Raw genomic sequence first — 27,585 nt, forward strand, 5'->3', positions numbered from 1 at the left:
AATCAGTAAAATAAAGTCATTTTGTAACACTTTATAAAGTGTTAATATTGTTAATAAAGGATTCTCAAACTAAACAATATAAACAATAATCATGAAAGAAATGCATACGTATAATTACAACGCTAAAATAAAGTAGGCCTACATCTTTAACAATTCCAGCTGACGTTGTTTAACATTAATTTACATTTTGAAGGAAACTTATCAGTCATTATCAGACACATTTTTGAAATAATAATATATTTTTTTTAATTCACCAGTAAAAGGTTGTGTTCGTAGTAAGTTTCATTCAACTTTAAGGTGTTTTGTCAGAAAGAAAATGAACTTCAGGGCTCATTTTCTTTATAAAGGGCAGCTCACAACGCTGATGTGTTACCATGGCAACATACCCGATTACAGCGGTTTCGATGTTAACGCACTGTCGTCTGATCCACTTGTTTCTGTTTGTTAAAATACTCAAATTCCCAAACACAAATCTAAATGATTTGGACCGATCTATGAGCTCCAGCCTTTCATTGACTTTGGTCATGCGGATGTGGTTGACGCCCGAGAGCAGAGGCTAGCCGCTAAGCTAACCCTTTGGGTCGCACCAATAAATAAATATGGGCACTAGGGTGACCATATTTTGATTTCCAACAACCACGACACTTGGGTTGACCTCGGCATACTCAAAGTACTCAACATTTTCTTGAATCTACCTTGTATTGGCAAAATACAAATGAAATGAGTTGTTACTGTCCTCAAGGTTTAAAAATGTATTTCTCTCGTTATAACAAAGACTCTGTAATCAGTGGTGACTCAAGTCACTCACCTTTATTATGCACTTTCACAATCTGTCCTTGAAAAATCTCATATATACCATCTTAAATCCACCGTCATTTGGTCTCTTGTAATCTCTCTCTTTCTCTTGGACTTTGCTCCTCTTTCTCTTTTCGTCGTGTGTGACAATTTCATCAAAACAAAGCGTAATCTTTAATGATTCTGTTACGTGTGAGTGAAATTACCATCGAGCAACTACTTAGCTTTCAGAAACAGGTGGAATTTCTCAGATAGAGCAATTATTAGTGGTGTTGCAGTCTTTTAAATTGACGTGTTGCCCGAGAGGCGTTCAAGGTCCCTGGGAAACTTGGACACTTTCAATAATTTGTAAAATATCTCCAGACAGTTCGTAATAGACATGAAAAGAGGACATGTCCGGGTAAAACCAGACATATGGTCACCCTAAGTGTACGTCAACATCTAGCTTTTTAATGCTATGCTGCACCCTGTCACACAAGTAATTCAACCCAAGTCCTGTCTCGTCTATGAAAAAAAAAAAATCCATCTATTTTTAGGTAGTCATTTTCTCATGCTCTTTATAGAAAATAAAGTCGTTTACTAACATACAGTATTTCATTGTTATTTTCGTCGACAAAAGGAATAAATCCTATTGTTCTTGTTCTCTTTTCAGTTCTCTCCGGCTGGTGACTTGATCTTTGAGGTGTACCTGGAGAAGAAAGAGCCAGAGACATGCTGTTTAATCAAGGTTAGTGTGTGGATGTGTGTGTGTGGGTTAATGTGCCTATCGCCACCTTCCACACGCTCAGTATTGTGTGTGTGTGTGTGTGTGTGTGTGTGTGTGTGTGTGCGCGTACACAGCCTTTTCCACCCTCAGGCCCTTGTCGTCAGGTGAAATAAGAGAGTGTGTAGTGATGGAGAATGGGCTGAAGGGCGGCTAGAGCAGCAGAAAACAGGAGGAGGGTTGGTAGAAAGGGGAGGTGTGGAAGGTTGATAAGAACCGTGCTGTGACATTCGTAGTTTAACCCGATGGGATTACTGCCACCAAAATAAATCAAAAGCCAGCCAATCAAAGAAACGTCTGATTTAATTGTGTGAGTAATTGCGTTTGGGGAAGGAAGGTTAGCGTCTTCAACCGAGGTAGAAAAGGGAGAAAGGTTTGGTTTTAGTTTAGTATGTTGTAGACATGCTTGGAGCACCTACATGACTGCAAGGAAAACATTCATTAAAAAAAGGTAAGTTAAGTATTGATTAAAGATGGTTTGCTTCATTTGAGTAATTTGATTCATGTTGTTGCATGTTACATCAGGTGTCTCCCAGCATGCGGCCCGTAGAGCTCGCAGAAACGACGCTAAAGATGAGGAACATCGCCTTTAATACCGAGGACTTCTGGACCACATTTGAAGTTATTGAAAATGGAGAGCTCGGTATGAAAAAGTTTCTATAAATGACTCCAAAGACATTTGTGATGCTAATTACGAGTAACAAAGTGTTATTATTCAATTTTAGACCCATTATCTAACTTGCATTTATGTGATGGCTCGGTTGCTATAAGGTCGTGGTCCAGTCTGCAGAACCGTGGGTCAGAGACCAGCAATAAATATAACTTCATGCTACTGGAGCTAAAAAATAATAATAATATTCTGATGAACACAAAGTGCAGGCTTAATAGATCAATAAATCAAAGACTATTTACTGGTAGCTGAAAAAAATATCTAAAACGTTGAAATTTCTGCTCGAAAATGTTTTAAATAAATTCTAACTCAAAAACTGAATTAAACTAATTAAGTGTAGGTGAAAGTGTAATTGTCAAAAATACAGGAAAGTTTAAGAAAACAAAAAGGAAATATATTTTTTAAGTCAGCTATGACGATGTGAAGTACATGCCTACTTATATTATTATTTTTGCACTTTATTCCCACGTTACATTTTGTTCTTGGTCACATGTCAATTAGAAAGTATCTATTTTTACAGTTGCCGTACGTACAACCCCCACGGTTACCGAAGTACACGTACATAGCGTAGGGTTAGGGTTAAGTTTGGGGTTAGGGTTAGGTAATAACCCTATATCGCAATAATTTTTAGGATTAGGGTTAGCGTTATTGTTAGGTTTAGGGTAAGGTTTAGTCTTAGTCACATGACCTAAACTGACAAATGACTGATCTATTACGTGAACTAAGCTGCTTACGGATAGAATGTCGGTATATTGATACGGCAACCGTACAGATAGCCACTGCCTAACTATTTGCCCAATAATGTTAAAAATGTTGGCTTTATTTTCATTTTTCTCTTATACCTTATACAGCAAACAGTTGACCATACATGTCATAACAAAATGATCGTTGGGTTCTCTATTTTCTAATATAATTGACTTGTTTTTTAATGCCACTAGGACTTTAAGTAGATTGGCATGAAATTGAAAGTTTCCTCCTGTTTGTCTTGCCCCACCTGTCATTCCTTCATTTCCCAATAGGGGGCGCGCCACACACTTTGAGAAGCACTGCTGTAGACGGTTGCATAGAAGTGTTGGTACTTCATTCTTTCCGTGATTTCTTGTGTTCGAGCATCAATTTCAACCTTTTAAGGTCCATTTGCACCGAAGGCGACTTTAGAGACTATTTGCTTAAAGAATGTGTGCGCCCGTGATGAGTTGCTTGAAAATAGTCACGCTTTTTGCATCTTCCCCCGTCACTGGGGAAGTGACGTAGAGAACAGCTCATTGCCAATTGGATTGACTTCCAGCCTCTCAGATCGCACGATTGAGTCGCCGGAATTGCGTGAGTCGCAGCGCTTAAAGGGAAGTCGCTTGACGTCGTGTCATTTACATTGATTTTCAATGTAATCTCGTCGCCAGAGTCCCTGGAGTCACTAAAGTCACTTTTGATGTGAACGCAACTTTACATCTTTCTTTTTTTTTTTAGAGCAAAACATCTTTGATTAATCTATGAGGCCTAAACTTTGTCTTTTATCTTTTATATTTTTGTTTGTTTCCAGCAGCTTTAACATGAAGAAAACCATTCTGTTGCAGGTGTTTGGAACTGATGTATTGGCACATTTCCATAAACAACCCACGACATCACTGCTTGTTGCATTTGTACCAAACTTCTACACACAACTAATTGCAGTCACTTCCTGCCGTCTGATTGCGGTGAAGCCAATGTACTTACATCCTTTTTTTTTAGTTAAATTAGAGCTGCAGCTCTCGACTGTCGCGTGTTTAATTAACATTCAACTGTGCTGTTTGGAAGGAAAAAAAAGCCCCATGATTCACGTTTTTACCTCAGAGAATTGTTACACAATAAGCCTCCACTAATTGCCGCTGCACACAATCCATTTAAAGATATTAAACAGTCTTTTTGTTTTTAATGAACAAAAGCAAAGTGCTTTACTTCTACTTTTTTGTGTGTGAAATTTCTAGGTGAGAATTTGTCTTGTTCGATTAAAAATACATCAGTTGTTTGCGGAACAGAAAAGTTACTTCAACCTGTTGCCAACCAACGAATGGCCTAAGAAAAGCAGCGATGATGCCATTTTTCATCACTCTTGTTATTCACGCCAAAGTCTTCTGTTGTGTTGCCACTTAGTGTCACATCTCCTCGTACGCGTCCGTCCTTTCATTAGGGGGGGGGGCCTTGTTATTTGCAAATGACGTTCCCTCTCTGATTAATCCGTGTCTGCGTACGTGGCGGCGTTTAGTCACTTTGATGGTATGCACATGAATTATGAATCCCTGACGACATATGTCAGAAATTACTTTCATCTTGTCTGCATGATCAACCCAGCGATCTCACCCATCCTATTTATGCATCATTATGCACCGATGGCGCCGCTTCCGAGCGTTTCTTCGCCGTAGCTTCCAAGCGAGTGCGAGTCAAAAGCTGTGCTCGGTCATGAAGCTACTTTGCCTGCGGTTGCGATGCACTTCACTGTGGTTCAGTGTGAGTTTACACCTCGCTTTCATGTTTGTTTTTCTTTTCATGAAGTTACAGAGGACACAACGTCCTCCTGGAAATAAAAAAAATAAAAAAAATTGATGGCGTGTTGAATATTGAACATATTTACTCAGGGTTCAGCACATTTTCACAGGTAGAAAACAGTAAACAATGTGTTTTTTGTTGTTGTTGTTTTTAGAAGGTGGTTGGTAGCGTGACGGGTTTTCCCACCAAAACCATAAAGTGCATTAATTAGCCTTTTTTTTTTGGAGAGAAGCTAAAGATAAACACTCCTATTGAAGACAATAGGTCATTGTTTGTTGGAAAGGATGAGCAAAGTCCATAGGATGGGTGTAAAGTGATTAAAAACAGCTAAACGTGCTGCTATGAATCGGTAATAACATTGACAGCAACCGCAGCAGCATTTAAAATCTTGAATTCATGACTTTGTCAATGGTTTCTTTAATTATTATAGTCCTGAGTCCATTTATTGTCTTGTTTTCTAATAGAAAGACCATTGCACAACAGCGAAAAGATCCTTGAGCAGGTGCTGGAGTGGAGTACCTTAGACAACCCGAGCTCTGCTTTTCTGGTTATCAAGAAGTTCACTGCGGCTCGAAGACTGGATGATCTGAAAGGTACAAATCTAGTGTGAAAAAAGTCATTATGTTTTTGGACCTTACCAAGCTGATAAAACCATTTGGATATGGAAATATGTCAGCAGCCATAATGTAAAGCTGCTATCATCATTATGTTTTATTAGATGATAGTGTGTGCCTCATAGATCAGTGAATCAAACATTTACTCCAAAAAGAAAGGGAAAAGGTCGCAAATGCTGCTTTAAAGTTTTAATCTCTACTGATATTTTTGCATATTGCATTGTGGGATGTAGAGTCCCGTAAACGGATGCATTTCTAGTGTTTTCTAGTGTTGTCAGACTAGGAGGACAATAAACTTTCTGTCATTACATTTCAATTGTTGAAATTGAGAAAAGATAAAAATGAAGAAGTACATTTTTCCACATTAATAAATGTTCTAGCTTGTTGCTAAATGTTTGAAAATAAAGTGAAACTGAGCTAATGTAGAACATATATGAACTGTTATATTTTTCCCTGAATAGAAAAGAACAGAAAACACTCTTTAATGTGCTGTTGAATAACAATGTCACATTTGATGTGTTACCGCAGACCAGAAGCAGTTCATCAATGGAGCCTTTCTGAAGTTTAGCGACGGCTCCTCCAAACGGCTGTCAGGACACAAGTTTCAGGACAAGTACGTTGTTCTCCACGCAGAGAAGCTCCTGCTTTACCGAGATATTAAAGTAAGTCCACTTTGGTCCCAGGCCTGATATGACTTTGGTACCTTTTCGGCAAAGTATCGCAAGGGATTTCTATTTGTTGGGCTATTTCTGAAGAAAATGGGGGCGACATAACCACAGCTTGTCTTATTGATCTCAGATCTCCATATATTCAAGTTAAAAAGGAAAATGAGGCTCACTGACAGCAGACTTTAAACTTATTAAAAAAAAACATGAAAATTACAGTGTGTGCTTCAGTTCCCAGGAGGGCTTTTCTTCTCCGCACATTTCCACAGTTGAAACATAGAATTGGTAAAGGAGTGTGAGGAAGTGTTAATAATTGATGGAGGAGCAGTAATTCAGACAGTCGGGCGGGGAATGTGTAGGTAGGTCGGTAGGTCGGTAGGTCGGTAGGTAGGTAGGTAGGTAGGTAGGTAGGTAGGTAGGTAGGTAGGTACTGTAGGTAGGTAGGTAGGTAGGCAGGTACTATAGGTAGGCAGGCAGGCGGGGAGGAGGAGGAGGAGTAAATACGGCTTGGGTTTGTGCGTTTCTGCGTGTGGCGTGTGTTTATCCAGAGCGTCTCCGAGTATGAGGGTGCGGAAGAATGTCACTAATTACTGCAGAAATACAAAGGAAACTTAATTGATATTTCGAGGCCTCTGTAATTACTGCAACGTCTGTATTTAGTGGAAATGATGTTGGACGGATAAAGAACTGGGTCATGGGTTGTGGTGTGTAGGTGTTCACGGATAAGCTCGCACTTAAGAGTTTGTTGGCTTTGTTCTCTTTTACTTTGTTAGTTAAAGTCTGAGGCTTCAGATCCATTTGTCAGAGGATCAATTTGGAATTAAGCCTTTCTCAAACTGGGGTCCAGGGACCAGTGATGGTTCACAAAATCAGCTGTTAGCTAGCGCAGCTGTTAAATAACAATATTTATCAGAGGAAGACTGTGTTTGAAATGGTATACGCCGTACTATACACTACAAACTCAATGAGTATATACTGTCTACTATATACTATGTGTGATTAGGATGATGAGCATTCACACTAAAGCATACTTCTAAGTTTCCCAAGATGCATCTCGAACCGACAACGACAAAAACCTGAATCACACTGAGGCTAAATATCTCTGTTGATTCTCCACCTTTGAAAGTTCTGAAAACATTTTAAGCGAGAAAGTGACCAAGTAGAATATCAACATGTGCTCATTTCATCCAAAAAACTTGCATTTTTAGCAAATTTTGGAGACCCTCCATTGTGCTACTGACAAAATTTTCTCTTAACTTCAAAACAAGAGCCCTTTTTACAAAAGAGTTAAAAAACAAAGGAAGACAGGAAGAGATGCTTTTGTTTTGAAAAGGGAGTGTTTGATTCTTTTCATACTGTCTAATGTGAACGCACTACATACTACTTTTGATGTCAGACTTGGTATGAGTCATACGTTAGTATGCCATTTTGAATACAGTCCATAGTGTAAGGAGAAAAGAAAAAGGTCTAAATCCACTGCCCTCTACTGGCATGTTTGTGTTTTTATTTATTTAAATTAATTTATATATCTAAATTGTCGCCGTCTCGAGATGTCATGGTTTTGTTTGGACAACGTTGGTGTTTTGTTGAGCAGTTCCCATGTGTGGGAGAATAAAAATGTTCCATCACCCCTGTTGATGTTGAAGCTCCGCCTCCTGATCTTGATGGCGTTTGTGTTTGTTTCCTTCTGTCCCAATTATTGTTCCGTTGTCCCAGTCCAACAACGCTGGTCTCGGGCAACAGGGGGCGTGGCCGGCCTGACAGGAACTGTTAAGTTGGCCACGCCCAGAAAGAACTCACAAAGACACATCAAAGCAATCAGCAGATACCTCTGAGGAAGACTGACAGTTGACAGTCGAAACATGTCAGGAGATCAAAGTAAATTGTCCTGAAAAAAAGTCATCTGAATAAATGAAACCTGAACATAATGACTCTGTATATGGTTTTCTGTGTCTCGTACCTTAAGGTAGAACCAACTTCTACGCACTTTATGTCACCCATCCTTTTTAAAAGATTTTAAATGTTTTTTATCCTTGTTTCCTTGCAGAGCACCAAGCCTGAGAAATCCATCCTGCTGAAGTTTGTCAAGTGTTACATGGGTTTGAAGAAAAAACTTAAACCTCCAAACAGGTAAGCACAGCTCACCCTAGAAATATATATAATATCCACCCGATATAAACGAAAGTAAAGTAAAACTGACTATTTCAGTGGAATTTAATCCATTGCATGGTTGAACAAGCTGTCCTAATCTCTTCCTTCATATATAATGAGCCCATAAGCAAGAACAAGGTGGTAAATAATGTATTTATTTCTCACATTAAGGAGGTTTAAGATGTTCTAAACCAGGGGTGTCAAACTCATTTTCACCGAGGGCCACATCAGCATAATGGCTGCCCTCAAAGGGCCAGATGTAACTTATAAATGTAACGAAATGTAACCGAATGTAAGGTAAAATAAATGTAACTACTCCTTAATGTTAAATAACTCTGAGTTTATTACTTATTCAAGTTACAAGCATGACAGTTGCACAGAAAATATATGTTTGCTTGTTGCTCTGTTAAAACATAAATCCTTTTAATTTGTCAGGTTATGAAACCCAGATAACTCCATCAATCATGGATCAAACTATCCAAGTGAATAAAAAAAAATAACATCAAACACAAGTTATGACATTAACTTTATTCAAAACGTTTTTGTCAAAGTTAAAATGGGCTGAATTACTGCAAAATCAAAAATTGTGAGCTGCTAAGAACATGTATGACAGATGTAGCATTTTACAAAAAAAAAAAAGGCTGCACACAGCCTTGCATCCAACTGATGGTTTGATTACAATAATTTGTCTGCATACATACATAAAAAACTGCAAACACCAAATAATTGCAACAGCAGCTACACATACAAATAATATGGAATAACAAAATAAAGGTTGACTCAGTTCACAACTATATTGGTCAAGTTTTTCGGTTAGTTTTTGATGAGGAGATGCTGCCTGTCCTTGAACACACCAGGTGGATCCACTCTCTACCATCCATTGATCATGTTCTGAAAATAAACACAAAACAAAATGCAAGCACAATCATTAAATTGCACACAGAGTTTAACTATTCTTCTTCTTGGTTGAATTACATTTTATTATATTCCAATTAAGTTTTTTTTTTTGTTTTTTTAAATGCTTACCTGTGTGTTTTCTGACCAGATGTTTGACACCGTTTTCCCGTTACCAGTGTTTCAATGTCTGAGGCAATCCGTAGAACAGCATGGAGGTTGTCATCAGTGAGGCGTGATCTGTGCTTGTTTTTGTTCAGATTCATTATTGAAAAGATCTGTTCGCACAGATAGGTGCTCCCAAACATGGACAGAACACGGGCAGCATGAAGTTGAAGCTGCGGCATCAGACCAGGGGGCAGCAGACAGTAAAAGTCTTGGATTGCAGCATCCTGGAACTTTGCTCTCAGGCCACTGTCGCTTTGAAGCTCAATTAACTCCATCTGAAGGTGTTGGGGTGCAGTGCGGACGTCGGTGGTGAAAGGATTGGCAAAGATGGCAAAGCCAGGCTGCTGTGCTCTGAAGTCAGAGAAGCGCAGATCAAACTCAGTCTTTAACCTGCTCAGTTTGGTAGCCAACTGAGCACATGAAAATGTCCCTGTAAATGAGGCTGACATGCTCTGACAGACAGGAAAGTGGGGAAGATTGTCCTGTTTCACTTGGCACATCCATAGGTCCAGTTTACGCTGAAAAGCCGTGATCGTGTCGGACATCTGCGTGATGACTTGTTTGCGTCCCTGCAGCTTCTGATTCAGTTGGGCGAGATGCTGGGTTATGTCACACAACACAGCAAAGTCACACAGCCACTTTGGTTCTGACAGTTCAGACAAGGGTTTTCCTTTACTCTGCATAAAAACAGCAATGTCTTCCCTGAGCTCAAAAAATCTTTTGAGGACTTTGCTCCTACTTCTGTATGGTACGGCACATCCCCGTGCTCCGAGCCCATCTCCTGTAAAAACAGCTGGAACTGACGGTGATTCAGGCCACACACCCGAATGAAGTTCACTGTTTTCATGACCGTGGTCACTATGTCATTCATCCCCAGCACCTTCCCACACAAAGCTTCTTGATGGATAATGCAATGATATGTTATCAGAGGCGTTTTACAGTTCATTTTTTGCCTTTTCCCCTTCATTAGTTCAACCAAGCCCACTTTTCCTCCACACATTGCCGGTGCACCGTCTGTAGTTAATCCCACCAAGTTTTCCCAGGGCAGTGCATTTTTACTTATGGACTTCTCCACCACATCAAAAATGTCCTGTCCCGTCGTGGTCCCATGCATTGCAGCTACATCCAACAGCTCCTCAGTGACAGAGAGATCCAACTTCACGCCTCTAAGAAAAATTGATAACTGCGCTGTATGTTATGGGCGACCGTGGCTCAGGTGGTAGTGGGTCGTCTTCTGATCGAGAGGTTGGGGGTTCGATCCCAGTATCTGACGATGTGTCGAAGTGTCCTTGGGCAAGACACTGAACCCTAAGTTGCTCCCAGTGGTCGACTAGCGCCTCACACACCAGTCCTGTCCCATTGGTGTGTGAATGTGAGAGTGATTGGGTGAATGAGCTGATATGTAAAGCGCTTTGAGACTGCTTCATTGTGGTGATAAAGCGCTATATAAATCAAGTCCATTTACCATTTTAGTCCATTTATCGGTGTTACCTGTGCTTTCATCAACAGCTAATGAAAAAGCTGTGTAGCTGCGTGTCTCCTCAGCCAGCTGCGTTGCAAGGTTTTCTGCTAGTTCCGTAACTCGGTCCTCGATAGTGTTTCTTGATAAACTGACATTTTTAAAAGTCTGTATCTGGTCGGGACACACCTGCTCACAGACCTTCAGCATGCACTGCTTCAAAAACGCTCCCTCTGAAAAAGACTTGGAAGCTTGGGCGATTTCTTCAGCCACAATAAAGCTAGCTTTCACTGCCGCATTGTTTTTGGCGACCGCAGTTTGGCTTTTAATTCTTGGGCAAGTTGTTGCTTTTCTTGAAGGCTAGCTTTGGCGAACTTAGCTCCGTGTTTGGTGTCAAAATGCCGGCGTAGATTGTACTCTTTGACAACCGACCGCCTCGTAACACAAAAGACATACTGGTCTTTCTCCTTGAAGCACAAACAAGTATTCACCTTCCCATCTTTCTTGAAACAGTCTTCTATCTCCATCAACTTTTCTCTTCCTGGACATTTTGGATTCATTATTTAACTCTCAATTCCACTTGTTGGCATTGACGTGAAAACACTGCCGTGTAGTGGCGGGGAGCCGTGACCGCGCGGGTATCACAGTCGACAGGCATTGTGGGAAATGTAGTTTTTGGTCAAAGCACGCTTTTGACCTATTTTTTTAGACACTCAGACCTTTTATGCTCTCGCGGGCCACATAAAATGACGTGGCGGGCCACATTTGGTCCGCGGGCCTTGAGTTTGACACATATGTTCTAAACTAAATAAATCATATGACAAAGCTTCCAATTTACAAATAATCCTAAAAAGGAAATCTTCCTTGCACTGAGGGAGTTTTCTCTTTAATGTAGCAATGAAATCTCCTTCTCTGCTGCTCAACAACTACCTGCTGCTTGGAGAGGCCGTGAAGCCATTAGCCTGACCAAATTAGCTTTTTCTTAGCTCCAGGTGTTAAAGTGTGGACACGACCGCCTGCGTGGCAGCGGCTGCTGAAACGAATGTGAATCCTTAAGAGGACCTAACCACTGTTTTTCACTTTCAGTTGCAGTTTACTTATTTTTTTCAGTCTAACAAGAAAAATGTTCAAGCGTAAATCATAATTTAAAAATATATAACAAGACTGAAACAGGCAGAAGCAAAAATGCTGATATGCCCAACATGAATCATAACATAAATTCAAGTTACCACGCACAGTACATTTGAGTCGCCTTTATTCAAATGATGCAAAAAAAACTTTAAACTTTAAAAAAAATTAACAAAGAACACAAACATTTTTCTACTTCTTCAGATAACTCTAAAATATATTGACATTTTTATTTTGAAAATAAAGTGTCACTCATTTTTATTTTTTTATCAACATTATTTCACAATTTAACCCCTAGAAATCTTCGTTTTAGTTCTAATCTTCCTTTTGGTAAAATAAACATAAATTGATCTCTTAGGCTGTATTTGCTGCTCTGTAAATAGAAGTATTTTTGAAACCTTACAAGGCATGAATCTAAAAATAAGACCTTAATTGTCATTAAAATGTCTTAAAGGTCCAGTATTATGCCATTTTTCACCCATCTCCAATTCTTTTAAGAACCCTAACAACATAGTATTTGAGGTTTGTTTTCCCAAACTCGTCTGTTTTCTGGAGTTTTAGCCCTCTGAAAGGTGACTTTCAGAGTGCTCCTAAAAATTGGCTGTTTTTTGGGCCTTCATGCATATACAGTACATGAGTGGGCATCACGGCAGCAGTAAATCATTATCAGTCTTCCTTCTCCTCTGAAGAAGAAGTAGTCCATTTAAGACGATAGTCCATTGTTTTTTGGGTCACAAACATGTCAGATCATTCCATAAAGGCAATACAAGGCGGTGTAACGGCCACTAAAAATGGAACTGATTGTGTCCGCACGCGCTGCGCCACAGGGAAGTAAACTCTCAACTATCAGCTGTTTCAAGCACTCACATGAGATGCCAGGCTGCTTTCTTGTCCTCCTCACCACTTCTAACCACAGAACTAGTCAATTTAAGGCGATAGTCCATTGTTTTGTCCAACCGCTGCGTTGCATTGGGTCACAAACATGTCAGATCATCCCATAAAGTCGCTACAAGGTGGTATAACGGCTACTAAAAATGAAACTGGTTGCGAGCGCTCTTCGGTTTATCTATATACTGGATAATCTATATACTGAACGTAAATATATTAACTGTGATATTAACTGTAATATCAACCTGCTTTTGCTATGTTAGTTTTACCTGTGAGATAGTATGAGAGGGAGTAGCTCACATTTTTATAGGGTAGGAGGAGCCAGGATTATCAGGAGGAGGAGTTTCAGTGTTGTGATGTCACAAACTGAGAAAATTCCAACTCACCCGTTTGGAGCTGACTTTTTACAAAATGTGGAATAACAAGGGAGGCCAACAACTTTGGCCCTCTGAATGAGTCTAAATAAATATATATCACTGTAGCAAAACCATTATAAAGTGATTTTTTTCATAATACTGCCCCTTGAAATCAATGTTTCAAAAGTCTTAAATTTGAACACATAAGTATGATTTTATGATTGTAGCTAGTCTCACATTTCAAAATAAATAGTAACATTCATACATAATTTACCGCAATATTGCGCAATCACGACAGCGGAACTACTACAAAGCAGTGACATAGTTGCTTTCAACAGCATGGGGAAATGTACAGTTAACGAAAATTGCCTGTCTCGCGAAGATTGTTGTTAATGGTTTTAAATTTTTTTGTATTTTGGTTGTTGTTTTATAGATTTCTGGCTATTTTTCTAGTCATCTTGTGTGTGTTTTTGAAGTGATTTTGATTATTTTAGTCTGTTTTTTTTGTGTATTTTACTGTCATTTTATGTGTTTTTGTGTGTTTAATTTGGGGTCCACCAGTTGCACATCTATAATAGACACTGGGAAAAATGTACCCTAACCCTATCTAATTGATGTGGTGTTTTTTCCCCCAATTTTCTTAAATAAAATTTCAATTGACAATAAAAAGTCTTTAATTTGACTAAAGCTGAAAGGTCCCTGGAAAAGCATTCATTTTAGCTTTGAACATTTTCTGTGTTATTTTATAATAAACAATATATTTACATTTCACAGGTTTTGATTTAACAAATAATAGATGTGTATGGTCATAATATACTGCTTTGTTTATCAATCGTACAGCCTTTTTTTTTTTTTTTGGCAATAAAACAATATCATTTATTCTGGTTTTAACAGTGGTTCCCCAGAGTTCTACACGGTATGTCATATTTGGTAGTATCAAAGTACAATAAATTGTAAACAAAGAATTGTAATTCAGTAAATATTTTTGTTTTATTTAACAGACCAAGTGTTTTTGAGATCTTTATATCATTTATGTGTGGCTTAAAAACACCCGTAGAGTTTAGGCCTGTTTTCTTTGGCATCATTTGGTCCTGCTGCACTTAATAAATACAAATAATGTGTGTTTTTATTTGTGACTCGTCAGCACTAAAACACCTGCTGATGAAGCTCCAAGCCCATCAAGGCGTCTGTTGGGGATAGATATGTGCTGGGGAATCTTATCACGGTGTGGTATTTCATTATATCTGTGGGCGAACATAAATCCCTCTTTAAACGCCGTCAAATATCTTTTCTTTACGTGGAAAAGCAATTAAGTGACATTCTTATCAATAAAGTTTTAAATTGCCACCAGGGCCACTCAGCGGGTTGTGATTAGCTTCGCTGCCTCCGCTGCACTAAATTGGGGTTTAAGACGTTGCTTTTCTATAAGGAGTTGTTGCATGTTTTTGGCAAATTTGTGTTTAACTTAACCTGATTTTTCCCAAAATACTCAAAAAACTAACAACAATATTCCTTTTGAGTTGAAAAGTTTATTCCCAAAAGTGTATAAGTATGTCTAGAGTTAGCCAAAGTAAAAGGATGGTTGTTTTTCCAACTGTTTTTTTTTTTTTTTTTTTTTATTTTTTTAAATATTGTATGGTATTGACGCGAGCCTGTTATCGTCTATCGCATCATTTACTCAGCGTATTGTTCCAGCCGTACTATGTATTTAACAGAAGTATACAGTAGGGATGTAACGATTCACTCAACTCCCGATACGATTCGATTCACGATACTGGGTTCACGATACGATTCTCTCACGATTTATTTTACAAAATGGGACTGTAGACAAACTTTTTTTTTTGGGAAAAAAACTAGAAAATACTGTATTATTTTCCTTTTGTATTTCATTGTCAAAAGAATCCCTTGATGAACTATTCAAAACAATGCAATTTAACTAAAAATAAATCTTGAATGACATAAATAAAGGAATAATAGAAATGAAATTGAAGCCTATTAATTTAAATTCTGGTTCTATAATAAACAATGAAAAACTGCATAATAGTTCTTTTTCTTTTAAAAGTGCAACTGAAAATGTATTTTGTGCCTTAACAATTGGACTTTAAAAAAAAAAAAACTGATTACACTGATTTACGTCATATTTGTTTGGACCAGCAGAGGGCGCTGGTAACACAGTGGTCGGTTGGCATGCAGAATTTCTTGCAGTGAAGAAGAGAAGCTATGCTAGCAGACAGAGCTAATAGAAAAACGTGACTTTTACAGATATTCAAGTAATATTACAGATATTCTTTCGGTGCTAAAGGGGCAATGAATCATTTATTAACATATTTAAGAGTAAAAGACGGCCAGAAAGAAAGTATTAGCAGACTCCGCCCGCCGCCTACACTTGTGGTTAAAAAAAGTACTGCGATTCTATTTTCAGAAAATCGATATCAACCGTGATACCTATGAATTGATTTTTAACTGCCTTACGATTAATCGTTACATCCCTAGTATACAGTATATATAGTGCTGATATATCCGACTAAAGTAGAAATTCTGTTACTTGATAGAAATTGTACTCAAGTACAAGCAGTGTTGGGAACGTTACTTTAAAAAAGTCAATAGTTATAGTTACTACTTGTTCCAAAAAGTAACTGAGTTAGTAATTAAATTACTCTATAATAAAAGTAACTCATTGCCAAGGAAAGTAACTATTTGCGTTACTGTTAAAAAAATTTTTTTTTTAGCTGCGTGTGTCATTGTGAGGTGCTTCATTAAATTTGAGTTGCTTACAACGGATGTGGACAAAGTCTTCACTCCTGGATATAATGAACACTTCACATGTACGTTCTTGTTTTTGACCACAATTAATTTAAAGTAGTGTTTGTATCGTCACCTTAAAAATGACAACTTTTCATTGGACTGCCCCACGCTCACCATCTCTGCTGTTTCATCCAATCTGTAGAGGTTGTGATTGGCTCTGATTGGCGACCATGAAACATGACGCCGCCTTAGCCAATCACAATCGCTCACCTTGTTTTGAACCCACCTCCTCACTACAGCTGTGTAAGAAGCCAGGGATGCTTTCATATAACAGTTTATTCAATCAATGCATGTAATGTACCGCATTTAACGTTCAGTAACGGTGTAAAAAGTAATTAGTTAGATTACCCCGTTGCTGAAAAAAAAACGCCGTTATTCCAAACACTGAGTACAAGTAAGTCATACATAAAATACTCAAGTTCAAGTGAGAAATAGCTGAAATAAATAGTACTCAAGTTTATTTTTTGGTGATAAATCGTTGCCGTGGTTCCCTTGCATACAGTAAACATCTCATGTATAAACTGAAAAAGGAAGAGACCACATCTTGCACAGTTGGATCTTAATTGATTTCCTATAAAGGCATCTGTATAAAATAACAAGGTATTGAATTCAATAAAAAATAAAAAATATTAGGCTGCAATTATAGCATGAACTCTAAACTTCTTGTTGTCCCTGGGCTGTTTGATGTTGCTCTCCTGCCCCCCCCCCGTGCACGTCTGGGTGGCCTGTCTCTTCCTCCCCCCCCCCCTCCTCCTTCGCTCTTGCGCCTGCTCTCCTGTTGGGTTGAGCATTGGGGGGCTCCTGTCAGCTCGGGATGCTGGTGGGGGGGGGGGGGCTGTGGCTTTCGCCTGGGTAAAAAAATAAATAAATAAACATAACGGTTGGGTAAAGAAATGTAACAAATTACGAACTTAAGTACAAGTTCGTATTTTAGAAATATACTCCAAAACGTGCCCATAAAAACAACTAAATTACAGTAATGTGAGTACTTGTAATCCATTACTTTCACCTCTGATATTCAACCGTCCGTTTATAGAAAGAATCCGTATGCGAGCGTGCGTATATTCCATGTCATATTGCCATTTTGCCAGGATTTTGTCTATATCAATTAAAAAAAAATGATAATTCAAGTTTCATTTCTGTTTCAGGAAGTAATTTACGTGATATCCGTCCAATGTCGATGATGATGTAAAATCAGAGTCAGGTGAAGTGTAGAAAACTCCACTGAGTGAGTGTTGCTGTTCACCTTATGCTATCCTTCAGAAACATGTTACATATACGGTGAGTGGGCCGCGGGAGAAGCGCTAATGGTGAATAGCGAAATAAAGACGATGCGCGCCGTGGAGAACGCAGAGAGTCAATGCTCCGGTGCCTCATTATGGCTGAGCAGTCGACTGTGGGGGTCGGATTAGCCGTCTTAACTCACAGCAGTGGCGCTCCAGGCGTTGGGCTCTCCGTCTCCGTCTTTGTTCTTCCCTCCTTTCCAGCCGCTCCTGTAAAAGGTTTCAGGGGATGAGTTTTCTCCAGACAGGTGGTCTATTCACCTTCTCACGCCTGTGTGCGCACGTTAGCCGACACGCTACACGGATATGCGTGCTTTTAACTACAGTATGTGCCAACCTAGTGTGGGAAGAAGATCTCTTTAAATACTGCAATTACGTAACATTCACCTTACCTGCATCTGTCTTTAAAGCCATCCTGATGACAATGGACACCTTGCATCTTCTACTCCCACTGGTTTTGGGCCTGCACCACCTATACACCACCATATGCTGTTTTTTTTTTTTTTTTGCACACCCTGTCCTGGAGCATATTGATGCCAGCTCATCCATAAACATGCGAGTGAAAAGTGCACCATAATTAACCTAATTAATTCCATGCATTTGGAATGAACTTCACTTTTTTTTTTTTCTTCTTACCTTCATCGACCTCTCCCCAGTGACGGATGCCAAGCACACGTCTAAGTACAAATTGAAAGAAACTTTACATAATTATTTCCATTCCAGAGGAAAATAAAAAGTGATTTTCTCCCCCAGCGTCATTGATCTGACAGCTTCGGACAACATTTTAATGGTTTTGACATCCCGACGTTGTTTTTTTTTTTTTTTTTTTTGGCTATTTTTAAAATTTTACGACATCTTTACAAAAAAAAAAAAAAAAAAAAAAATCAAACCTCAGCAGAGACAGGGTAATAATCTATTCAATAAGTTTACAACTAGCTGTTTATCACTTTTCCCTCTTAACTTTGGTTTTATCTTTATAATTGGAGTTTTTTCCATGAACTAACCAGAAATTTAAAGTAATTTTAAATAACTGTATCATATCCAAACATAAATATTAGAATCCATTCAAAATAATCTGATTTAAAAAAAAAGATGAACATTTTAACTAGGGTTGCAAAACTCAGTTCAAAAATTGAAACATTCCATGGGAATTAGCGGAAAATAAAAATAAAAATGAAGATTGGCCCTTAACAGGGGTGTTAAATATATTTGGGAAAATATATGTTTACCATTATCTAAAATATCAGCATCAGTTTTTTAAAATTACTCCCAGTTTCCTGTTAATTCCAATAAAATATTTCCATAAAAAGCTTATATTTTTAAATATTGCCAGATTGAAGTTCCTGAAATGTACCAGAAATGTTGCTAAATATTAAATCAAAAACAGGTCAAAGTTTATGGCTTCGCTTTGTTCAACATTGTTTGTGTTTTACCTTTTGTAGCTGGGGCTTCACCGTCAACACTGACAAACAACAATGGTGAGTTACATGTAAATGTGTGATTATGATAAAGCATCTCTAAAAACAAAACCAAACCTTTTCCTTTGTGTTGCTATTATTATGTTGGCTTTTATTGCATGACGTGTGATGTGGTTTTGTGTCCACAAAGGGACGTCTAAATTAAATTAGTAATGTTCAGTTTTAGCCTAAATCAGGTATTCAGTGTTGTCCATTATTTTGGCCTATATGTTCATGGAATTATACATATTGCACGACATGCAGGGTCAACCTTAGACAACAAATGCAGATATTCCTTTTAAATGTTTTAAAGTCCAAACTAGAAGACCTGAGGTTTCTAGAAGTTTAGAGAACGAAACACTACTGTATCACTCATTTTGGGTCACTTTTCTACACAATGTAATAAACTCAATAAAAACGTACCTGTAGTTGTCATCAAAATATGACAGTACATGACAAATTAGAGTCGTACACAATGATTTACCCAAGATAAAGTCCTATATTATAATGACCAGTACTTTTTATTGGTTATTTAATTGGTTAAAATATAATTTTAACTCTCACTGTAATAAAAGGTACTTGTACCTAAACTTTGATTGCACGCTCTATCAAAAGATCTTGTAAAACACTGGAGGTTTAGTTGGTTGATGGTCATAACTAAACTCAGTCTTACCTTTACCAGTCGAATGTGCATTATGATACGAAAATGGCTCCACTTAGGCCGCCATCTTACCGAGGACTAGACAGATGTGTTTCCATAACAGTTTTGTTGCAAAATAATGCAAAATAACGCAATTATGCTTTAAATAAACTTAAAGCATAATTGCGAAGGTCGTTTTGGAGCCTTGTAACTAAATCTCATCCCGCGAGACTTTGCTGCAGGAAGATGGACGCTCAGAACCTCCTTATAATACTCTATAATACTCCTTTGTTGTTTCACGTCTAAAGTCGCGTTCAACACCTAACGCGACTGAAGCAACTCGATTACATTAAAATCAATGTAAATGACGCGACCTCAAGTTATCTCCGCTCAAAATTGAAAAATATGAACTTTTTAAGTGACTTAAGCGACAAATCCCTCGTCCTTCACTGTCTGTAGAGCGGAGGCTGCAGCCCCTCCCTGCTCCCTCCCACCACAGTGCAGACGGCTGCAGCGGAGGATGTACGGCTTCCTCAAATTAGTAGGGCAAAATTAAAGTGGTTAACTTCTTGAAAACCACGGTAACTATTGATCACACACATTCTGAGTGAAGTCATCCTTTAATATCTCCGTAAGATGATCATTTATACCGTAAAAGTGGAGCAAGACGGAAAATAAGTGATCAACCCTCTCTCACACACACACACACACACACACACACACACATTGTTCCCTGGTGATCGCGTCATTGGAGCGATGGAGTGACCAAAAAGCACCGCTATGTGCAAGCGACACATCAGGGGCGATGGAAGCTACTGCAGCGCTGCGGTCGCGTTTGGTGTGAACGCACCTTAAATGTGGCAGTAATAATTTGCAATATATATATATATATATATAATATACTAAGAAATGTCTGGGTCTCTTCTTCTGTCCACATGTACCGCACCATGTTTTCTCGGTGACAAGTGGTCATGTGACCAGTACTTCATGTCCTGTGACATGTTGTAATTGTGGAAAAAGTGTTTCCGTTGCGCGTTTGCGACACATTTCAATATCGAAACATCTGAAAAACCTCCTCATGAAAGCGTAAAAACTTTTTAGCGATATTTGAATGTTTCTTTTTTTTTTTTGCCATTTACATTTTGCGTGTTTCCAATGCTGATGGAAAGGCAGCTACTGATAGGATCACTTTAATAACATTTTGTCACAGTTCACTATATTCTAGACCTGTAGTTTGTGTGGTCTAGTAGTTTTACTTACATACTATAATGTAATACTTAAATAATATTTTGAAAAGAAGATTCAGATGTTTTAGTAACAGCTCCAGACTCGTAAAAAAAAAGTTGAACACGTTTGTGTTGTCTGTATTCGTAAATAAACACAAAATCAATGAAAATGATGATTAAAAGCACTAAAAAAATGTAATTAACACCAAAAAATGAAAGAAAGAACATGGAAGCTATGCAGAAACCCCCCCCCCAAAAAAAAATCAACAGTTTTATGCCACATCTAGATTAAAATGAATGATTCCCCTCAGTTGTCTATCAATGCGTAAAATTCCTCAGAAAAGTACTTTTAGAGCATTTTATCAATTGAATATTACCTTTTTTCTACCTTTAAAGGTGATTCTTACACTCCATAACTATTAATCTGACTAATATAATATAAACTGTATAATCCTTGTGTTTTTTTCCTCTAACAATAAATTATTTTATATTCTGGATGAAATCAGTTATTTCACCAAGACGTGAATGACCCTCCATTAGCCACCGATGCTGACGTGCGGGACCAAAGTGAAGAAAACTTCCCGACACACTTATTCATTTTTACCTTCAATCGATTTGTCACATCAATCTTTCTTATGAGCTTTTCTGCACGAGCTCTTCTTTAGTACAGTACATGACAATAATAGCCACCTTCAGAAATAGCTCAAAACTATAATACTGTAATTCACCAAGAGCGTAGACGGGTATTACACAAACTAAATCATCATAGATGATTACTTAGGAGCAGTAATCACCGTCGCATAAGACGGATGGGTGTAATTATTGCAGGCGGCACCTATATTCAGTCACGTTGACGTGATGAGTGAGGTATCCCCGTTTTATTTTAAAGAGGTGGAAATGTGTGTGCGGTGTCCTCCTCAGGCATTTCTGCTGCGAGAAAAGGGAGACGCAGGTCAACTGGGTGATGGACATCATGGCGATGAAGGTGAGATATCGTCTGACGGACAAGTTAGTGAGAAAAAAAAAAAAAAAAAAAGAGACTAATTAGGCGCAAAACACTGACTTTGGGAGAAGTAGAAGTTTTGTGTATCTAAAGTAGTGCTGAAAGTGAATGTTTCCTGTTTCACTCACACATTTGGGTTTTGCTGAAGGAATAGATAATCTTATAATATCCATGTCTTCCAACAAGTGTATATGATAAATCATATTCCCTCCAAAATCTTCCATTTTTATTGTGTTTGGTACATGGAGGAAATACATAAACAGAGAAAGAAGGGGAAAGCGCAGCAATAAAATAAATCACTTTATGTGGAAAAGCAGGGAGAATGAGATCATGGCGACAAGTTGTTTGGAAAATACACAAAATGACTCCAAAAACACACAAAACAACAACAACAAGCCCACACAAAATACGAGAAATTATACAAAATGACAACAAAACTATAAAAAATGACAACAAAGAGGCTCCAAAAACACAAAAAACAACAGCAAAACATCCACAAAGAGAGAAAATATACAAAATGACAACAGAACCACAAAAAATGACAAGAAATATGTACAAAATGATTCAAGGCGACAAATTCTTTGGAAAATACACAAAAAAATCACACAAAACAACAACCCCACACAAAATACAAGAAATTATACAAAATGTCTTTAAAAACCAAATAAATCCACAAAAAAGCAACAAATATGCACAAAAATGACTTCAAAATTGCAACAAATAAACATAAAATGATTCAAAATACACAAAACAACAACAAAACACCCACACCAAATCTGAAAACGTATACAAAATGACAACAAAACCGCAAAAAATTTCAACAAAATGACTCCAAAAACACACAAAACGACAACAAAAAAGTCAACAAAATCCAAGAAAATATACAAAATGACTTTAAAAACACAAAATTACAACAAATATACACAAAATGACGCCAAAAACACACAAAACAAAAACCCCACACAAAATACAAGAAATGATACAAAATAACAACAAAACCACAAAAAATGACAACAAAGATACACAAAGTGGCTCCAAAACACAAAAAAACAACAGCAAAACATCCACAAACTCAGAAAATATGCAAAATGACAACAGAACCACAAAAATGACTCAAGGTGACAAATTCTTTGGAAAATACACAAAATGACTCCAAAAACACAGAAAACAACAACCCCACACAAAATACGAGAAATTCTACAAAATGACAGCAAACCACAAAAAATTACAACAAAGCTCTGAAAACACAAAAAACCAACAACAAAAAATCCACAAAATCAGAGAAAATTTACAAAATGAGAACAGCACCACAAAAATTAAAATAAAAACAAACAGAATGTATCCAGAAGTACACGAAACAACAATCCCACTCAAAATCAGAGAAATTATACAAAATGTCTTTAAAAACCAAATAAATCCACAAAAAAGCAACAAATATGCACAAAAATGACTTCAAAATTGCAACAAATAAACATAAAATGATTCAAAATACACAAAACGACAACAAAACACCCACACCAAATCTGAAAACGTATACAAAATGACAACAAAACCGCAAAAAATTACAACAAAATGACTCCAAAAACACACAAAACGACAACAAAAATGTCCACAAAATCCAAGAAAATGTACAAAATGACTTTAAAAACACAAAATGACAACAAATATACACAAAATGACGGCAAAAACACACAAAACAACAACAAAAACTCCACAAACTCAGATAAATTATACAAAATGACAACAAAACCACAAACAATGACAACCTCAAAAGCACAAAATTGCAAGAAAGAAACACAAAATGACTCATAAAACACAAAACAACAGCAAAAAAAAAATCCACAAAATCAGAGGATATGTACACAAAATGACAATGAAACACAGCAACAAAAAATGGCTTCAAAAATGCAAAACAAGCTAAACAACAACAAACATGCAAATACACAAAATGACTCCTAAAACACACTAAACAACAACTCCACACAAAATCAGAGAAAATATACAGAATGACAACAAAGACAAACAAAGCAGTGCTGAAAGTGTATGTGTTCTGTTTCACTTCCACATTTAGGATCTGCCGAAGGAATAATCTCATAATATCCATATCTTCCAACAAGTAAATATGATAAATCATATTCCCTCCAAAATCTTCTATTTCTATTGTGTGCGGTACACGGAGGAAATACATAAACAGAGAAATGAAGAAGGGGAAAGTTTTTGAGGTCACGCAGCAATAACATAAATCACTTTATGAGGAAAAGCAGGGAGAATAAGGTCAAGGCGACTGTAACAATCACATTGTGGTGCTTAGCTCCCAGATGGAGCTAAGTGTTGTCGCTGTCAGTCGCTGACACAGCATAACACATAAATAATGCAAGGCAAAGCGAGCACGGCGCGAGCAGCCACCGCTGTGTCATATAAACCCTCATTTATTTTCCTCCTTCAAATACCTGCTTGTTTCCTCATTAGATTAAATACTCGTGTCTGTTTTCTGACACTTTTAAAGCAAATGACTCAAACTGAACATTGTATGATTGCCCACCCGTGTAATGTGTGCTCAGCACATTTCATTAGCATTAGCACTTTGTTCACCTATGGCAGACGTACGTATAGGCAGCTGGTGGCACCCAAAGTTAACTCACTGTGACTTTTAAAAACAGACAAAATAACAATAAACGAGCACCAAAAACACACAAAGCGACAACAGAAAATGCATAATAAGAGAAAAAATATACAAAATGACGGAGAAATTTACAAAACGACAACAAAAACACACAAAAGGACAACAAATAAATAGAAAAATGACTTCAACAAATATAGAAAAAAATTGTCATAATACACAAAACAACAAAAACAAACTGATATGACAACAAAACCACAAAAAATATACACAAAATGAATTCAAGAACACAAAATGGCAGCAAATGTACACAAAATGACTCATAAAACAAAAAAACACTTAGAACTAGGTGATGGGAAATAATACACAAAATGACTATAAAAATATACAAAACAACAAAAAAACCCGCTCAAGATTAGAGAAATTAATCAAAATGACAATAAAACCTCAAATATTGGCAATAAATATACACAAAATGACTTCAAATACACAAAATTGCAACAAAATACACACAAAATGACTAATAAAACACAAAACAAACACACAGACTACAAAAAACAAATCCCCAAAATCTGAGAAAATATACAAAATAAGCCCACAAAACCAGAGAAAGTTCACGAATTGACAACAAAACCACAAAAAACGACAACAAAGATAAACAAAAAGACTCCAAAAACACTCAAAACTACAAAACAAATCCACAAAATCAGAGAAAATATACAGAATGACAACAAAACCACAAGAAATATGCACAACATGACGTCAAAAACCCCAAATTGCAACAATATACACAAACTGACTTATAAAACACAAAAAACAAACAAACTGATGAAAAGACACAAAACAATAACATGAAAAAACACAAAGTCAAAGAAAATGTAGAAAATGACAACAAAACCACAACAAATACACAACATGACTCAAACACAAAACAGCAAAATCAAACAAACTGATAGGAAAACACACAACGACAACAAGAAATTATAACAACATGACATAATGACAACAAAACATTCTAACAAATACTGTATACACAAAAAAACACTCTGAAAACACAAAAAAGACACAAGGAAACAACAAAAAAGACACTATGTATAACAATTCTACACGTATTATTGCTCATTTTAGCTATTATTCTAAATGCTGACATGAATGTTGATAGTTTGGCCTTCACACAATCCTCTGCCTTATAGAAACCTGTGTGTGTTTCATTGTTGTTTATCACAGTTTCTCTGCAAAAGCTGTTTAGTGCCTTAGTCTGGGTTCACCAGTAAAAAAGGCCAACGCTGTCAACGCTGGGGAGATTGATCTAAAGGGGCAAAGGAATTTATGTGGGGCGTCTCTGAGTGTTTCACGGTGTTTATTTTGTTAGAGTTTCTTTTTTTTTTTTTTTTTTTTTGTCCTTTTCCCGTAGAGAAAGCTCAGAGATTTCTAACCACTAAATCCATAGCAAAGCAGAGCCCGACTAGAAAATAAGGATTCTCCTTCCAAATCTGTTAAGCATCGGGATTGACGGCTTCCTCAGTGGGGGCTTGTGGGAAGGACATAGGACTAGTGGGAAGGGCAGAAGATAAAGTAGACGCTCCTGGTTTCTCTTCCTCTACCTGTTGGCGTGCACTAAGGTTCGGCTGTTGCCTTAGCAACCAGAGTTGGAGGAACGCATGCTGAGACAAGGAGGGGTGGCTGGTGAGGGGTGTAAAGGTCAGATGACAGGGCGTTGAAGTGATGAAATGAGGGTTCTGTCAAAATAAAGACAGTTCTTTACCTCTACGGGCCACATAAAACTATTCAGTAGTTATCCCAACATGGTGACCTTCATTATTTTCTTAATCCAGCTCAGAAAACTCTGCACAAGTCCATATTACACTTGAGATTGAAGTCTTACTTTCTGGTACAGGCTGTTTTCTTGTTATTTGTCCTGAATTTTTTAGCTTTTTTCTGATGTTGACTCTCTGTTCAGTTTGGCTCGGATCTCAATTCAAAGGAAGCTGCGTATCCCACAGCTCAACCCCTCAGAGATGGCAAACAGGTAAGGATGTGTCTAAAGTATGAAGTGAAAGCTTTTAGGTCATAATGCTTAAAAGGTACCTGTAGAGAGTGAACTTTAATTACAAGCTCTAATAAATACTACTTCGTCATGAACCCTTGTCAACAAGGCAAGGTCAATGGCAAGGAGAGCTATTCCTTCTCTTCTGGAGATACTTGAGTCTTGATGAAGAATGAGACCTGACTTGATTGTCTGGTGACCATCAGGTGGTAGTTGTCCAAGGTAAAGGCACATAATCCCGTCAATGAACTCCATTACCAGAGATGAGATCTAGTTTGTAGATATAACGCGGCTGTCTGAGCGGTCTGCTATTAGTTCATGCTTCACAACATCAAGACTTCATGTCAGAACTCAAGACGGAACACCATGTAATGGTAGCCACTTTGGTTTTATCGTCACACACATCTCTGGTGGTCATTTCCTCCTTGGAATCACTAGAATGTGATGATTACCGTCTTCAGGCTAGGCGACAACAGCTCCTCCCCATTAGTTCTTCCCCCTTGAATGAAATTGTTCAGAAACATACTTTTAAGGTGTATTTCACATGAATATTTGTTTGTTGGTGATTTATAAAGCATTGATGTTGTAAACATGAGTACAGGTACACTTAAAAGCAGCCATGTTAACCTTGTTTTACTTTGCGATTGTATTAAACTCGTTTCTGTCTTACGGGAAGTAGCAATTAGCCTGCAAGCTTGTCAAGAGTGACACCATCAGAAAAATCACATGACCTGTACTGATGCAAGCCATTAGACCAGTAGTGTTCAACCTTTTCAGCCCATGACCCCCAAAATGAAGCTTTCAGAGACCAGGGACCCCCACTGTACCTGAAGGTGGTTAGACACAGACATGAACACTGAAGAACAGTCATGTGGAGACAGGGTCATCTTTAAGGGGGAATAAAAGAGAGAGATTTTTGGGGCTCATCCATAAAGTCAGCAAAATAATGGACCATTGTTCTATGAATCTGTGATGTTAGAGTGGCCAAAAACTGACAGAATAAGTGGTAAAAAGCGTTCAAAGTGTTTGCTTTGCTGTATTTGCTTGAAAGTGGCAGAAATAGCAGGGGGTTGGAAGTTGGAACAATTAGTTCAAACTGGTCAATAATGGACATGACAAATCGTGAATGTGGTTAAATTGGCAAAAATTAGCATAAAATATGGTGAAAAGAGGTTAAAAGTAACAATAATGGGTCAACATATGTGGCATTAGGTGGGAAAAGTGGTGGAAAGTGTTTTAAGTGGAAAAAAGGTCTTAGAAGTGGAAAAAATGTGCAGAAAAGACATTAAAATGTGATGAAGTGGCAGAAACGGGAGTAATGTGCCAACATTGCATTAGAAGGAGCAAAAATATGGCAAAAAAGTGATGAAAATAGGTTAAAATATGGCAAGTTTGGTGAAGTTGCAGAAAAAGGATTTTAAAAAAAGCAA

At 37.7% G+C, this 27,585-nt stretch overlaps 1 protein-coding gene across 1 annotated transcript in view; it reads left to right on the forward strand.

The window, feature by feature from the left end:
* Nucleotides 1-26,391, forward strand: part of arap2 (ArfGAP with RhoGAP domain, ankyrin repeat and PH domain 2) — a 168,139-nt gene extending 141,748 nt beyond the window's left edge. The window contains exons 25-33 of the mRNA XM_028475240.1: nucleotides 1,448-1,522; nucleotides 2,084-2,201; nucleotides 5,216-5,344; nucleotides 5,894-6,027; nucleotides 8,078-8,160; nucleotides 18,605-18,640; nucleotides 21,407-21,470; nucleotides 26,069-26,137; nucleotides 26,362-26,391. Of these exons, the coding sequence (XP_028331041.1) occupies nucleotides 1,448-1,522; nucleotides 2,084-2,201; nucleotides 5,216-5,344; nucleotides 5,894-6,027; nucleotides 8,078-8,160; nucleotides 18,605-18,640; nucleotides 21,407-21,470; nucleotides 26,069-26,137; nucleotides 26,362-26,391 (738 nt within the window). The remainder of the gene's footprint in view (nucleotides 1-1,447; nucleotides 1,523-2,083; nucleotides 2,202-5,215; nucleotides 5,345-5,893; nucleotides 6,028-8,077; nucleotides 8,161-18,604; nucleotides 18,641-21,406; nucleotides 21,471-26,068; nucleotides 26,138-26,361) is intronic.
* The last annotated feature ends 1,194 nt before the right edge of the window (nucleotides 26,392-27,585 follow it).

This window comes from Gouania willdenowi, chromosome 18 (assembly GCF_900634775.1).
Source record: "Gouania willdenowi chromosome 18, fGouWil2.1, whole genome shotgun sequence".
Classification (NCBI taxonomy): Eukaryota; Metazoa; Chordata; class Actinopteri; order Blenniiformes; family Gobiesocidae; genus Gouania; species Gouania willdenowi.